Source organism: Myiozetetes cayanensis, unplaced genomic scaffold (assembly GCF_022539395.1).
Source record: "Myiozetetes cayanensis isolate MyiCay16 unplaced genomic scaffold, myiCay2020 scf4, whole genome shotgun sequence".
In the NCBI taxonomy this organism is placed as follows: Eukaryota; Metazoa; Chordata; class Aves; order Passeriformes; family Tyrannidae; genus Myiozetetes; species Myiozetetes cayanensis.
Window position 1 is genome coordinate 4,481,581 of NW_026087631.1, and position 16,584 is coordinate 4,498,164.

Sequence of the window (16,584 nt, forward strand, 5' to 3'; positions counted from 1 at the left end):
CAAGGGACTTATTGTCTTGATGAGCAACATGACGGAACAATTAGAAATATGGGACTCTTGGTGAAGCAAGAGAACATGCCTAAAGACAATCTAAGGACACAGACTGCCTTCAATCCACAGCCATCCAACCACCATAAATATTAACTGATGTAATAATTAGTAAAAAAAGCAAACAAACAAAATAAATAGAGCATACCTTCAAGGGTAAAAGAATACCACCTGAAATTTTAAAATTGCCAATACCCAAGAAGTTTCTGCTTATGTAATAGCTTTGTTCTCAGATACTTACTGAGCTGTTTTTGTTTTGTTTTTCCTTCTTGGCTGAATCTGACTATGATTATGCTATGCATCCAGGGTTTCATTATGGGACTTAGGGGAAATGGTATTGCTATGATTTGGCAAGAGGGAAATACAGCAAAACGTTCTTAGTTCCTGATTTACATTGAAAGAATGTAATACCTCCTTTAATTTCCAAGAAAATGAATGCATTACATACATTGGAGACTACGCTCCTTAGCAAAGATTTACAGTTCTAGCTAAATCCACCAGTGACTCCCAGAAAAATTGCTCTCTAATTCCAACATGGTAAGCTAAATATTCCATCATTACTGTGTTCCTGTATATATACATATAAAAGACATATATATATATATATATGCACAACTCTACATTTTATACATACTGAAGCTATACAAAATAGAGGACTCTTCCAAGCAAGAGGAGGTATAAAATAAAGTAATGAAGCACACTACAGTGTCCTCAGACAATTTGCCTTTGTCCTTTTCATCCTTTCTCTTACTATAAAACAGGGCAAAGGTATTAGCATTACCATTAGTGCATATAGAAGCTTTCTGTGGCACAAGTTAGTAACTGAGTCCATCATTGAAAGCAATAAACTGGTTAAAGCACATTGAGGTCCCCCTCTACCCATTTCAATTGACTACATATAGCATTATGAAAGACCTTCACAGCAAACCAAGGCTAACTGATTTCTAAATATAAAGTACCTCCATACATCGCTGTTAAAATGAATCCTGATGTGTAAATGGGATGTATACCAGAAGACACCAAGAACAGCAGAAGACTAAAGAAAAATCCAGACTTTTTTTTTTTTTGTAGCAACTTGTCATTTTATATAAATTTAATACTTGTTTTAGGCAAGTCAAAATAGTCAAAAGATCTTGTCCAAGTTGGTATATAATTTCCTTCCATATGCTAGATTGGACAAAAGAAGAAACAGAAGAGGACAGAAAACGGATTTTACCTGTCTACCAAATCTTCCTTCTGGCTTCACTCTACTCTTAATTTCCCAATTTCTCTAATGTTTGTAATTTTGAGAAATGTAGCATAGGCTTGAAACTGCAGTCTAACTCTTGTTTTTATCAATTCTGGGACTTACAACATTTAAAGGTATATTTGGGGCTTATTGTCCAAGTAACAATTTTTCTCAAAGAGTAAGACTTTTATAAAGAATGGCTGCAATTAATTGCCCTTGTGGCAAATGACATTACCCTCAAACTGCAAATGCCTTCATTTGCATTGTGTTGAGTGAATAATGACAACACTGAAGAAGTTCTTGTCTCTTCACATAATAGGACATTCTGAAATTATTCTCACATATAAAGTAAGCACATATGTACTAACTAATAAATGCATTTTTAATGAAAATAATTAGATTTAAAACTATTTTGTTGTTAATGAAGCACAAGAAAAATTACACATTTAATGTTTAGTTGAGAATTTAAATAAATGGACAATGTTACTAGCATAAATGCTATTTCAGAAACTGTTTAGTACTTTGAGGGTAAATGCACCAGTATGCACTGGTCAGTGTATTTTAGCAAAAAAAGAAAATACTATATTTAAATATTTAAAACAACTCACTTAGGCTCTGTAAAACTGAACTGAGATTAAAAAGGATAATATAAATAGGCCTTCTAAAGGTCATATTTCAATCAAACTGCGAAACACCAATTCAGAGATGGGGGTAAGTTAATAACTGAACTGAAGGTGCAATTAACATTTCAAAATAGATATGGAATAGTTAGGAAGCCAAGGGAGGCCTTTTTGAGTGGAGTCCAAAAGAATCTAGAGTCAGCATTAACAATAAACAATGAAGTAGAAGAAAATAAGAGAACATTATTGGTGAAGTTTAAAAATTAAATGAGTTCTGATAGAATACACATCAAAATTGAGACAAAGTAAGTTTTAAAGATGACTCATCTCAGCAAATTTTCTTTTATGTAGCCAAAAATGGACCCCTAGACTTGATAAGACACAACACCGTGACAACAAAACAAAGCAAAGCAAAAAAACCAAAATAAAACAAAAACAAACAAACAAAGATAATTTGAAAGCAGGCACAGCATCCTTGGACAAAGATTCAGGAAAATATCAGAACAGCACCCCTACAACTGTTCCCACAATACTGTGTCCAGTTTTGATGCTTATGTTTAATAAAATAACTCTGTAAAGAGGAAAAGGTCTGGAAAGAACTGAGATAATAATTACATAGACTAATCTCTGTAATTTACTCTAAAAGAAAGAAGAGTTTTGGCTTGAGCACAGCCTACTAGTATTTCCATAGATGGGAGCTTTTTAACAGCAGCAAAGGGTACTAGGAGATCCATGGGCGAAAACAGAAGCAACAAAAATTAGAAATAGACCAACTGTTCATTCTGAAAGTAAATAACCCTGCCAATAATCTGCTGCAGAACACAGTTAATATTCCTTTATTTTAAATCTTTGTTGCAAGACTGGCTAGCTTTCTTATTCATCAGACAAATTAAAACATAAAATAACTGTCTAAATTTTATGTTAGGGTCTTGCACTAGATAATCTGAGATATTACAGTTTAGGTCCATGTAATCCTACAGAACAGATCTGTATCAATGAATGGAACATAGCCTAATTACCAAAGCTTGAAAGAATAAGCTGACAGAAAGAAGTAAGTTCATGAAGATTTTCCCCACATGGATTACTGTAAGCATTACCACTTCACAGACTCAACAAATACCTAGACCTTTGTGAAGAAAAACAACAAAACAGCATGTGATGACTTAAAACTAGTGTGATTTTAAAAATACACAAGATAAAAATACATGATTTAAATTTTAAGTGACAGGAGAGGCTTTTCTTAAAAAAAACCACATCTTTTTCTTCTAAAAATCTCTCTATCCTAAAACAAACTCTTTTAACATTTCCCTGCTTCCTTCTGCATCTGCAACCCTATTATGAGATAATTAATAGTATGGCCACGTGAGATTCTCATGAACTTCCTTGATGTTTGCTGGTGGTGTCAAAAAAAAACAAACAACCAAACCAGTGAACACTGTACAAAAATATCAAGAGATTTGGCAGCTTTGAAATTACACTATTGAAGACAAAATTAAGAATAATCTCATCTCTCACCATTCTTATTTGCAAGAACTCACTTTTCCAGAGCTGAAATTCAGTAGGAGTTCAAGAACGGCAATAGCAGCTTAGAAACCAAATCTCTTTCTAGTTCTGAGAAGGAGAATAAAGAACTTGGGTTTTCTTATATATTATTCTTTTTCTACATACTTGTTTTCCTAAAAACCACTGTGATACAACAGACTGATCAATGCACTGGAAAAGCAACATGATGCATAATTTTCAAGGGAAGATAGATTTTGCCTCACTCTTGTATACACATTTTTTAATACACTCCAAAGCTTTACATTACCTTGTTTGCAATACAGGCAACGTAAGAACTTCAGAACAACTGGGGATGAGATTTTTCCTGCCTTACTTTCAGTTACCTCATTCAGGTCAAGCAACCTATCAGATAACAATTGGTAATGTCTTTTCAGTGGCCATCAAAACTGGGGCTTGTCTCTGGGCATTCACACTGTAACTTGAAAGGTAAGGAGGATGTTGATGCAACATGCTGTATTTTGTCCTCAGAGAAAAGTATAGTTCCTGATAATGTCTATCTCTAAAGTAACGATGCTAATTTATAACTGTGAATACAGTAAAACTTACCTGATAAAACAGGTTGTTTTATAAAGAAAGTCCTTAAAACAATATCTGTCTTAATTATCACGTTCTCTTTATGTCTAACCTCCACAGGGATCTTCTCTAAATATGCCACAAACTCTTTCTGCCTTCCCTTTATTTTATGGCACCATATTTTATGCAGGACATTACTTCACTGAAGTAAGCCAATTTAAAGGGAAACTAAACAAAAACTCAAAGGTTGAATTAAAAGTAAAATAAAGTAAAATGGACAACTTGGTAGCAGATTCACATGGATCATTACAGACTATCTGGGTAGCAGAGAAAGTTGTGGGGAGAAGTTGGTCTTGCTTTCCTTTTTGCAAAACAAACGCAAAAATAAAGTTTTGAAAAGTACCTTTTTCATGAAAAGGCTGTGACAGCCCGTTGACTGTTCAATAACAGTCTCCGTAACATCCAAGTTACTCCTTTTGTATTTAGGCATTAAAAATCAGCTCTGCAGAGCACTCAATTTCTAACTCTTTTGGTTACTACACACAACTGGCATGTGAAAGCACAGGAGTGCTTTTTTAAAAAGTACTCTTGCTGCTCTATTATCATGCAAGAAAAAAGAGGAGGTGTGGTAAGTTTTAGGAGGTCTGCCACAGAATGTGTTGGATAACAAAAACTTTGCATTTTAACTCAAAAAACACAGAGCAATTGGTGTTCATCTGTCTAAACACAATTATTTCTCTCAGTAAAGCAGACCTCCTGCCCAAAGCTCTTTGGAAGCTGTGACAAAGGAGCTTGTTCTGTGTTTGCAAAAACAGAATGAGATTCTGAATTAACAAAACACACAAGTAGAGCCACACGTGGGGTTAGCTATACCATAAACCTGATGATGTGCAGAGGGAGCCTGGATTAGCAAAACATTCCCACAGTCAGCAAACCGCAGTAGTATGATTTACTAGCAGCTAAAGCAGCTCTAAGGTGGGAGGCAGTGCAGGCTAGAGAATAATACCCCTGAAAAAATAAAAACCTCAGAAGAACAGATCTTTTAATTTCTGGCTCCAGCACTGACTTACTGCCTGACATCTAACCAATCACTTCCCTGCTCTCTACTTCAATTTCCTTAACATTAATCAGAGATTTAAAAAAAAAAAAGTATTTAAACTTACAGGTAAAAAAACTCTAGATGACACAGGAGCAAGTTTGGAGGAGGGCCATGAAGGTGACCCAGGGACTGGAGCACTGCTCAAATGAAGACAGGCTAAGCTGGGCTTCGTGAGCCTGGAGAAGGATCAGCCTTACTGAAGCCTTATGGTACCTGAAAGGGGCCTACAGGAAGGCTGGAGAGGGATTTTTTGCAAGGACATGTGTGACAGGACAAGGAAGAATAGCTTTAAACTGAAAAAAAGCGCTAGGTTTATGTTAGATATAGGGAAGAAATTCTTTACTGTATAGGTATGAGACACTGCAACAGGTTGCCCAGAGAAGGCCACGTTGGGTGGGGTTTTGAGTAACCTGCTCTAGTGCCAATAGCAGTGGTTTGGAACCAGACAATCTTTAAGGTCCCTTCCAACCAAATCATTCGGTGATTCTGTGAAATAAGAATATCATTATTTACAAAGCACTTCAGAAAAGCACATCTTAACGTACCATTAGCCTTTTGCAAAGCTTTTTTACCATTCAGAATCACAGAATTGTTGGGGCTGGAAGTGACCTCTGGAGATCACCAAGTCCAATCCCCCTGCCAAGGCAGGGTGTCCTAGAGCAGGTTACATGGGAACGTGCCCAGGAGGGTTTTTGAACGTCTCCAGGGAGGGGGACTCCATGATCTGCCTGGGCAGCCTGTTCCTGTGCTCTGCCACCCTCAACATAAAGAAGTTCTTCTTCATGAGGTGAAAACTTCTTGTGTTTTAATTTATGGCCATTGCTTCTCATCCTGTCGCAGGGCACTGCTGAAAAGAGTCAGGGTCTTAATCAGAAAAAATTATTTTTAGTCTGACATTCCAAGTATGAGCTGATGAAAATTACTGATGAGCTAGTGAAAATTTATTGCACAGAACATTATTTCTCACATCTTCCACTGTATCTGAGAGGAGCTGGTGAAAAGGATTACCGCTGATTTAATGTATAAATGTGTAACAAAAACTAATCCTCCCCCTCAAAGCCCCAACAATTCATAAAACAGAAATACATACCAAGTAGAGGAGTATGGCACAGGAGTTTTTCTGAGAAAAGATAAGGGTTTGAACAGCAAAGGTAGCAACAAGGCTGTCGCCACAGACAATCTGAACTTCCTAATTTCCTGCTTCCAGTACATGACTGGCTCTCAAAACCAGGAAAATTTAGGACAGCCTTTTTCTGCCTCAGAAAATTGAAATACATTCTAGATACTGGAGTAATCAGAATACAACTAATTAAAAAACAAAACAAAACAAAGCAAAACAAAAACATATAGTTCCTAGTGAAATTGCCCGTTTCCTACTCAGTGTGTGAAATGCCTGACACTTCAGAGTTACAAGGAACTGCAGATCTGGAATCACAGCCCTGTGGCTGCAGAGCACATACTAATGGTGTGCACGAAGTACCTTCAGCACACAGTGAAGCGCATTAGCTCTAGATCCATAAGAGGGAAGCATAGCTCAGTAATGTGCCTAATGCTGACCAACCACTGAATGGTTTAAATATGGTTTTGTGTTTTGAATTTAAGTGTCTGCAGGTCTGCGTGTGCTGCCTCTTTTAAATGAAGGCTCATGGAGGAAAGCATCCAACCTTAGCTGGGTACCTAAGGCCTGAGCCCTATAGCCAAAGAAGAAATAAGAGAGTAACCCATTCATCATTTCAGATGTTCACCATCTGGTAACTACTACCTGAACTTCTGCTCTGAACTATCACCTTACCACCACTTTTGAGCTCAGGAAAGACGCCTCAAGTTGCACACTTCCTGTGTTGGTCATCTATCAAGTCCTTTTATCTATGTTCATATTAGGCTGTTGCTTACTTTTAAGGTTCATCTTTTATTTTACCTTGTGATCAGTATGGCTGCATCAATCGAAGACATGTCTTCTCCCCAGCTTGTTGACATTTCTAAGTGTATATCATTCTTCTTGCCAAATTCTTCATGTTGCCATTTACAAAAGCTTTCCAGCATTTTTTCCCCATGATGTCCAATATACATATCTGCCTGGAAATTTAAAAAAAAAAAAGTTATTAAAATTATGATTCTGTAAATAGAATTCAAATGCCTTTTTGACTAAGGTAGTAAAAATATTCTGCCTTTTATGACATAATATATTCACAGCAAAACAACTCAAACTTCAGGATCAGAGACCACTTTTTTTCATATCAAAGATACAAATGGAGACAGTGCATTGAGAAGTATACATGCATCTTTTCATCTGAACTCATTTATGTTCTAATTTTTCATTATCCATAGTAAAGAAAAGAATAAAGATGTGCAGATCCAGAATTTGATCCCTAAATGAGATTTCTTCAACAGCTGAGAGGAACTGGAGAAAGAAATACTTACTTATTCATTGGAAAAATACAGTATTTTAAAATTAGAACCATGGATAAAGGGAGTTCCTTTTTCTTATGAACTGACTGAAACATGAAAGGATTTGCATAATATTTTGTAGAAAAGAAACCAAACAAGAAATCAAGTTGACATTGTCCAGAAATAAGATATAAAACCCACAGGGTAATGGAAAATCTCAGTCAAGGTATCAACTGACTTGTCTTTCTTCAGAAAAAAGAACAATATTTGCGCTGATGTCTGAAAAGTGTAAGAGAAGTGCTACATCATGGCACCTTTTGTTTGTTAGGTAACAAGGAACATTGGTACTCCTCCTACTGTCGATTTGGGTTAAGAGGGTTGATTTTTGTATTGAGCCGTACAAATGCACAAAAGGCAGAGCAGAGGCGCATTTTGTTGAGATCCACCTGATTTCCACATGGAAACTCTGATTGACCTTTGACTGCACGCACAGGGAAGTGTCGATACACGCAGCACATAAACCACAGAGTCACAGAGTCACTGAATGTTCTGAGCTGGGAGGGACCCACAAGGATCACTGGGTCTGACTGGTAAGTGAATGGTCTGTGCAGGGATCACACCCATGACCTTGGTGTTATTAGCCCCATGCTCCAACCAACCGAGCTAATCTCAATTAGGAGAAGCCTAATCTTCATCGGGGCTGCCCATCAGTGAAAATCACGAAGTCATGCACAAAAGCTAAGAAAATTTTTTAGCCAGTAAAGTTGGTGAACGCTGTAAGCCTTTGGAGCAACAAGCTAAGTAGCATTACCCTCAACAGGCTAAGACAAAGGTAATAAATACTTACAGGAGTCTCGTGAAGGAGGACAAGCTTAGTCACTCGAAGATTTACTTGAAGTCCAAGACTCTTGTGCTGGAAAAGGTTAAAAACCTAAGATAAAAAACAGCAAATAAAAATATGTGCTTGTATTGCACACAACACACTGTATACTAAAAATAGCAGAACCTCAAAACACTCTCATATTCCACTGTGACTGCTTTAATATTCCACAATTTGAACAGAGCATTAAGCTAATATACTGTGTTGGTCTTCTGAAAGAAAAAGAGAGTTTAGCCAGTATTCATTCCAGGAGCACAAAAAAAGACCTTTTCCCCCTCAGTGGCCATGACCACTTTACAAACTGTAGTCTGTTTCTCCAAATATTTACACGTGCATTTAATACTGCTCACATGAAAATTTCTATTCAGTTAAATCCATGATCAGGGCCCAAGTGGTCTGAGCCAACCTCTAGCTCTAATTCTCTAGCTTCCCCTATAATTCAGAATAGCTAAAGTTTATATTAATTGCTCAGTTTATGCTCCTTCTTTAGGACAATCTCCCCTTGCACATTACAGATGTTATTTTTTCAATGCTTTATGCATCAAATGAACTACTACAGCTCCAAATAGAGCTGTGAGGGAATGTAATTGTCTAAGTCGATTCCTCTTTCGTTTTTTTAGGCCACTAATGACCACCCACTCCTTCTCTACAGTATCATGTCTACATAACAAGCACAGGTCACCAGAAACCATCCAATACCACAACCTTTCCAACAATACCACGGACTTCTAACCAAAAAGTGATGTTGTTCTCTCACTTTCAGGCTTCCCTGAAGATGTATGACCAGACAGTACAGACAAGTCTGCAGCACCATGGTTTTATGCTGCAAAACATACGGACTAAGTCTTGACAGCCTGCTGATGGTGTGAGCTGACTGTCCCTTACAGGTGCTCAGTCAGAACCATTGGAAGGAGCAACGAAATCAGCCCACGGCGCGTGCATTGCTGGCAAAACATGAAAATTCGTTTTTCAATTTCCTACCATGTTCAAGATAGTTAGAATAAATCTTCTGGCAGCATCTGTTCCATGATACGAAACCATAGCCGGATCTGCCACCACAACAGTTTCTATATTGTACTCCTGAGGTAACTTGTAAGAGTATCGCTTTCCTCTTCCACTCTCTGATACTTTCTGGTTCTTGGATTTTCTTTTATCTGTAAAAAAAGAAACACTGCTTGAGAAACTCATCCTTCAAACTGCCCCCACAGTACTCTTTAGGATTTGTTACCCTTGGTTATGTTGTAACTCTGATTATGTGGAACGTAATAGCAATGAATATATACTTACTCACCACAGTCAATGCTAAGGCTCATACTAAAGGTCTGTACTATGTATAAATATTAGTTCACACCAAGAAAACAGGAATCTTATCCATCTGTTCAAATAAAGTCAGAAACATTCTTTGCATTCTTTTCACCTAACATATTAATAGCAGAATACGTTTCTCCCAGTTTGGTTTATGGGAGAAAAGTCAACTCATGTTGGGGCTGAAAGAAAAACAGTTCCACTGACGTTGCAGAATTGGTGTCTGTCCATCTCTATAAATCACAGAGAAAGCATACAAGATGAAAAATACAGATTTGCCACAAATTCAGCATTAGGAAAATACATGGAACAATTGGTGATTTGCAAAGATGAAAGAATGTTTCAGATGAATGACAGAGAACCATATATAGGATACAGGTTTGTTAGAAACAAAAAAAGTGAAGTCCCACTGACAAGACTTCAAAGTCAGCACTGCTGTCATTATAAGGAGTTGAAGTAAAATAACAAAATGAAACCCTGGAAACAGAACTCTAAAGCTACAAAAAGCTACAAATCAAAACCATGTTACATTTATGGTAAGGTACAGGTTACTGCTGGTGTTAATTTTAAGTTTCCTCTCCGAAAAACACCACAAAATCCCTATTACTACTGCAATACATATGAAAAAAAGAAAAACTAACTACACAGAAACAGTTCAAGCCAGGTGGTAGTAAGATATGCATACAGCAGTTTGCAATGACATTTTAAATAATTTAAAACAAAATACAAAATGGAACTCCTTGTAATAGCCAAAGTTTGTCAGATCCTGTTGAGAGGATGTAGAACTTCTGGGACTGATCTCATTGAAGTCATTGAAATCAAGTTTTTTTCACCATCCACAATGGAATATTGGGCTCTCTGTTTACAAAAAAAGTGATGCCTGAGATGACAATTATAAACACATGTTCTGGAAACAATCAAATATTCAGAAATTTTGAGGAAATGTTTTGCAATTAATCAATATCATATTTAACAGGAAAGCTCCTGTGGTGCTTTTTATAACACATGACTACTCTTCAAAAAATAAGTCACTCTTCAGGAAAGTGCTAAAAAAATGCCTTAAAAGTCAATAAACTCACAAATTAAATTTAAAATATAAGATAAGAGTGGAAGAAGGATCTGTGATGATGCAAAGAATTATTCTTTGAGGAATTAAGGGATACTTCCAAGTCAACTGCCCCTGTCCTTATGGGGGACTTCAACTTGCCAGAAATTGAGTGGGATCATCACACAGTTGGAACAACCTGGGCCAGAAGACTCCTAAGAAAACCTGGATGACAACTTTATGGAACAGGTGCTAAGGGAGCTGACTCAGAAAGGTGCTCTCCTTGATCAGCTGCTTGTCCACAGAGTGGATCTCCTGAGCAAAGTGGAGACTGGGGGCCTCTTGTCCACAGTGACCACGAAGTGATCGAGTTTAAAATCTCCTTGATAGGAGGAAAAGTGCCAGTGAAACCTCAGCTCTGCACATGAGGAGAGCAGACTTCAGGCAGCTCAGGGAATTAGGAAGTAAGGTCCCCTGGGAAAATGTTTTTGCAGGTGCTGGGTCCATCAGTGCCGGTCACTTTTCAAACATCACCTCCTGAGGGCACAGGAGCAGCAATTCCCAAAGGCTGGAAGTCAAGCAGGCGAGGCAGAAGCCAGCCTGGCTCAGCAGGGATCTTCTCTTGGAAATAAGGCAAAAAAAGGAACTTGTATAGTCAGTAGAAGCAAGGTTAAGTGACATCGGAAGAATTCAGAGATGCTATTTGCTGCTGTATGGAGAAAATTCACGCAGCCAAAGCTCAGTTGGGGTTGAAGGTGCCAGAAATGTGAGGGACAATAAAAAGAGTTTTTTTCCAATACATTAATGGCAAAAGACAGTATAGAAATATCATCAGCCCATTACAGGATGAAGATGGTCACCTCACAAACAGGGACAGAGACAAAGCAAAGATATTTAATGTTTTCTTTGCCTCTGCCTTCAACATGGATGATGCACCAAGAGAGTCTCAGTGCCCTGAGAGGGAGGACCATGAGTGTGAGAATGATCAACTCCCAGTCAATCCTGAAACTGTGTGGGATCTGCTGCTCCAGCTGGATCCCTACAGATCTATGGGGCCTGATGGGATTCATCCCAGAATTCCTCAAAGAGCTGGCTGATGCCATCACAAAACCTCTATTGATGATTTTTCAGTGTTCTTGGGAACCTGGAGAGGTCCCAGCTGACTGGACGCTGGTGGATATTGTCCAATTTTCAAGAAGATCAAGGAGGATCCTGGAAACTAGAGGCAATCTCACTTCAGTGCCTGGTAAAGTTATGGAAAAGATTATTGTGGGAAGTATTGAAAAACACCAGAAAGACAATCCTGTCTTCAGTCACAGCCACCATGGCTTCATGAAAGGAACGTGCTGCTTATCAAACCCAATTTCCTTCTATGACAAGGTAACCCACCCAGCTGATCAGGGGAATCCAGCTGATGTCTCTCACAGGATCCTGGACCAAACGTCCAGCACTCAGCTGGATAAACACACCACATGGTGGGTGAGCAATTGGCTCACGGGTTGGACACAGAGGGTGACACTGAGTGGGGTGACATCAGACTGTGACCTGTCACTAGGGGGGTTCCACAGGGCTCCATCCTCAGCCCTGTGCTCTTCAACACCTTCATAACTGACTTGGATGCAGAACTGGAAGGTATACTGAGCAAGTTTGCAGATGACACAAAAGTGGGAGGAGCTGTTGACTCCCTCAAAGGCAGGGAGGCCCTGCAGAGAGATCAAGACAAATTAGAGGGCTGGGAAATCACCAATATATGAAGTTCAACAAGGGAATGTGCTGAATTCTGCACCTGAGACGGTGTAACCCTGAGTGTTCATACAGACCGGGGCATGAGATGCTGAAAAGCAGTGCCATGGAAAGGGCCCTGGGGGTCCTGGTCAGGGGCAAGTTGAATCTGATCCAGCAGTGCCCTGGCAGCCAGGAGGACCAGCCCTGTCCTGGGGGCATCAGGCAAAGCATCATCAGCCAGTTGAGGGAGGGGATTGTCCCGCTCTGCTCTGACCTGGGGAGGCCTCACCTGCAATATTGTGGCAGTTTGTGGCACCACAATACGAGAAAGATATTAAGCTATCAGAGGGTGTCCAAAGGAGGACACAATGATGGTGAAGGGTTTGGAGGAGAAGCCGTGTGAGGAGTGGCTGAGATCACTTGGTGTGTTCAGCTGGAGAAGAGGAGACTGAGGGGAGACCTCAGTGCAGTTACAGCTTCCTTGTGAGGAAAAGAGGAGGGGTAGGCACTGATCTCTGCTCTGTGGTGGCCAGTGACAGGACACAGGGAGTGGTCTGAAGTTGTGTCAGCAGAGGTTTAGGTCGAATATAGAAAAAGGTCCTACCCCCAGAGGGTGGTTGGGCACTGAACAGGCTCCCCAGGGCAGTGGTCACAGCACCAACCCTGACAGAGTTCAAGAAGCGTTTGGACAATACTCTCAGGCACATGGTGTGACTCTCAGGAACGGTCCTGGGCAGTGCTAAGGGTTGGACATGATGGTCCTGATGGGTCCCTTCCAACTGAGCATATTCTGTGATTCTGTAATGTAGATTTAATGTAAATATTTTTTTTTTCAAGGTAACAAGTATGAATTATGCATGCTAAAAAAGACTGTCCATCTTTTTCTGTAGTCATTTGTAAAAGTTATGGATGTGAGTGATTTAGTCCATCCCACTATGTTAGAAAGGCTTACTGATTCCTATAGAATTGATGACAATATAAAACACTGATAAGCATATACATTCACTAAAAGAAAAAGGTATACATTCTTCAGGAAAAAATATTTGGTGTTTGATTTCCTAGAAGTAGAAACAGCTTATAAATTCATAAGCTATCTAAGATTGAATTTAAAGTCTCTCATTCTGAGCCTCGAGACACTTGCTTAGCCTTGTAACTTCTGCTAGCCTCTAGCCTTATTCACATTTGCTAACTGTGGATCTACAGCCTAGTTTATGAAGCATTATGTGTGTTTTCATCACTCTTTTGAGGATAATTTCTAATGAAGTTTCAGTGTCAGTATTTGTGCCAAAACCCCCCACTGTCTAAAAGCTATAGTATGACTTAATACGCAAACATTTAATGCTGCAAAAGTAAGTTATAGGTCTAAGTTTAAACTTAGAAAAGATCCCTCAGAAGCCATTTGGTCAATCCGCCTTTGTCACAGGCACAGTGATTGATTCCAGTGCAGTTTCCAGGAACAGTTTATTCATTCTTCATTTCTTTGTAAAAAACAGCAGCTAGCCTGTACAGAGAAGTCTGTTAACACACCTCTCTAAAAGTTATAGCTAGGAGTGCAGAACTGACAGTAAGCAGTCCACAATAAATTACAGCATTGTGCTAAACACTAAGGTCACTGCGGTCCCATAAACTGTAAACTGTTGAAACCTCCGCTTTTGGGATTGTAGTGGATGAGAAGACTACACAGCTCTGCAGACAAGCTGTCTGCCAGGGGCTGTGCCCATCATTTGCCTTAGCTGTCTGTCCCATTAAAAAACCAATAGACAATCTGTTCTTGGCCAGCCAACCTTTTCCAAATTGCTGGCAGAAATCCCCATCACGAGATCTCATTTATCTGAAAAATTGTAGCCCTTCCCCAAGAACTTCAAACAAATGGAATTAGTAATTTTGGTACTACTGGTATTCAAACAACTGCCAGTGTTGATGCCAGATAATAGGCAAAACAGGCTTTAGGTAAAAACACTTGCTTCTTAACATAGTCATAAATACAATTATAAAGTCATAAAAATTATAAAGAACAGGTCATTATTGAAGGTACAGTATGTAAGAGATAAAAACTCCTGGAAAAAAAAAATCTACATCAATACTGCATGTACTAGCAAGATAAAAGTCTGATTAAAGATGCACAAATTCATCTTAAAATTTAATTACATTGTCAAAATAAAAAGTAAATTCTACAGGAGGGTTCTGTGCAATAGGACTTCTAATTTGTGCACACATGAACTTTTGTGCCCTCTTAAACTTAACTGACTGAAGGGAAAGCTCAGAATACTGAAGTATTCCAGTAGGAAGGCAAAAAATACTGCAGCAAGTACATCTGGCATTCAATATGTAATTAAGAGAAAACAATAAGAGTGTTAACAAAACAATAACCCCACCCAAAAACCTGAAAGATATTAAAATCCAGCTACTATAACCACAGGTTGCATAAAGTAGCTGAGCCAACATTAAGAAGAGGCTGTGACTGCAGGACTGGATCCCTACAAGTCCTCAGGCACAAAAGCATTTCCTGAGTATAGGCACATGAGACCCAGACTACAGAGCAATCTCCATCACTCCCCAGGTTTTCTTTTCCCAGGGAAAAGAAAAAGGGGCACCCTGGTCAAATGGAAATTGCAGTATTCTGTCCAGGTGGGGAATATTCAGGAGCTTACGAAGCCATGAGCTATACCTACACTATAGTTTGAATAGAGATTTAAATGTCTTCCTGCAGAGTGACAACTTTTTTCTAATCCAAGGAACGGAAACGAGTATCTCAAGTAACACCAGTCTCTACCTAGTCCAACCTCACAGGTCCAGACCTATGACCAAAATTGTTTATGCATTTCATGACTATCACATAGAGACAGGCTGTAGAGCAAAAACCAACACAGCTCTCCCAGTTAAATGCCCAGTCTACATCCCAAAACGTGAAACTTCGGCTTTTGATTCAGCGAAACTTTGCAGGCTTTTTCCTGCAAAATTGCATCACTGAGAGGAGAAGCACACTGGTAACTCAGGACAGTATATTGTTTATTGCCAGAACTAAGAAGTAGAAGAGGAGTCTCCCAGTCTCAAAAATTCAGAAGGGACTCAAAATTCACACTTACCATATCCTGGACGAGGTCTCACTGTGTGTAAACGAATGACTACTTGAGAAGTGCCCCATGCCTTAACCGTAACTTAGGTTCACTGTACAAACAACTTTAGAGTGGAACAAGTGCTTCAGACTAGTAGAAGGAAAAGAACTTAATTTCCCAGTGTGGTCTTTTGCTCTAATTACAGCTTCTCTCACATTGTCTCTGTAACGTGCTCCTGAACCGGTTGCTTTTAAAGGTTTTGTGGGCCATGTGCTAAAGGAAGGTGTGGAGTGTAAGGTCTGTGCGTGTGCAACTGGCTTACATATGTATATAAATCACACACACTTTCAACAAAAGTGTATACATGCACATTGTTATCAATCGAGAAAGCATCTGCTTCTGTTGGTATGACTCTCTGCCTCCCCTAATTAATAACAAAACCACCCCATTCACAAAAACAAGTTCTTTTGTTCTCTCCAAACAAGTTTGGCTGTGTAGCAAATTTTAATCCATCCCTCAGCAGTAACGGACAACAAACAATACCTTCTTTGATTGCCTCTTGCTAGTTCTCCATGAAAAGCTATTATTTCCAATAGTGATCCTTCAACACCTCTAGCACAGACATTCCTTCCTTCTTAATGATAATTACAGTTCATCACTGGCAATACACATTTGCTTGATATGCAGCCAGCCTTTGAGACCAATCTGGATCAAAACCAGCAACACAAATACCTGTCCCAGAGCACCTATTCTGACACACAAGTGCTGGAGAAGCAGGAGATCTGGTTGTAAGATAGGTCCAGAGTACTGAGTTGCTCTGTGCCACAGAGCTACAACTCAACCCAAGACAGCTGTACATTACCTGAGACTATCTCAGAAGCCCATATACTCATTTGTTTTACCTCTGCTTAACTGATTTACTTAGAATGCCTAAAATATTGATGTAAAGGCTTATTACCGATGCTTCAACCCAGCGTTAAGTCTCTGTCTGCAACGTTAATATTTTTGGTGGTATTAGCTAACTTCACATCACACCAGCAGATTGCTCCCAGCATAGACAGAGCTTTTAAGCATGTAACTTACTGCAGTCCCTCTTATTAAAATCACTTATACC

General features: G+C 39.1%; 1 protein-coding gene across 1 annotated transcript in view; it reads right to left on the reverse strand.

Annotated features, from left to right (window-relative positions):
* Window positions 1-16,584, reverse strand: part of ADAMTS19 (ADAM metallopeptidase with thrombospondin type 1 motif 19) — a 170,443-nt gene that overhangs the window by 87,993 nt on the left and 65,866 nt on the right. The window contains exons 6-8 of the mRNA XM_050328889.1: window positions 9,321-9,493; window positions 8,307-8,390; window positions 6,990-7,147 (exon numbers count right to left, since the gene is read on the reverse strand). Coding sequence (XP_050184846.1) covers window positions 6,990-7,147; window positions 8,307-8,390; window positions 9,321-9,493 — 415 coding nt within the window. The remainder of the gene's footprint in view (window positions 1-6,989; window positions 7,148-8,306; window positions 8,391-9,320; window positions 9,494-16,584) is intronic.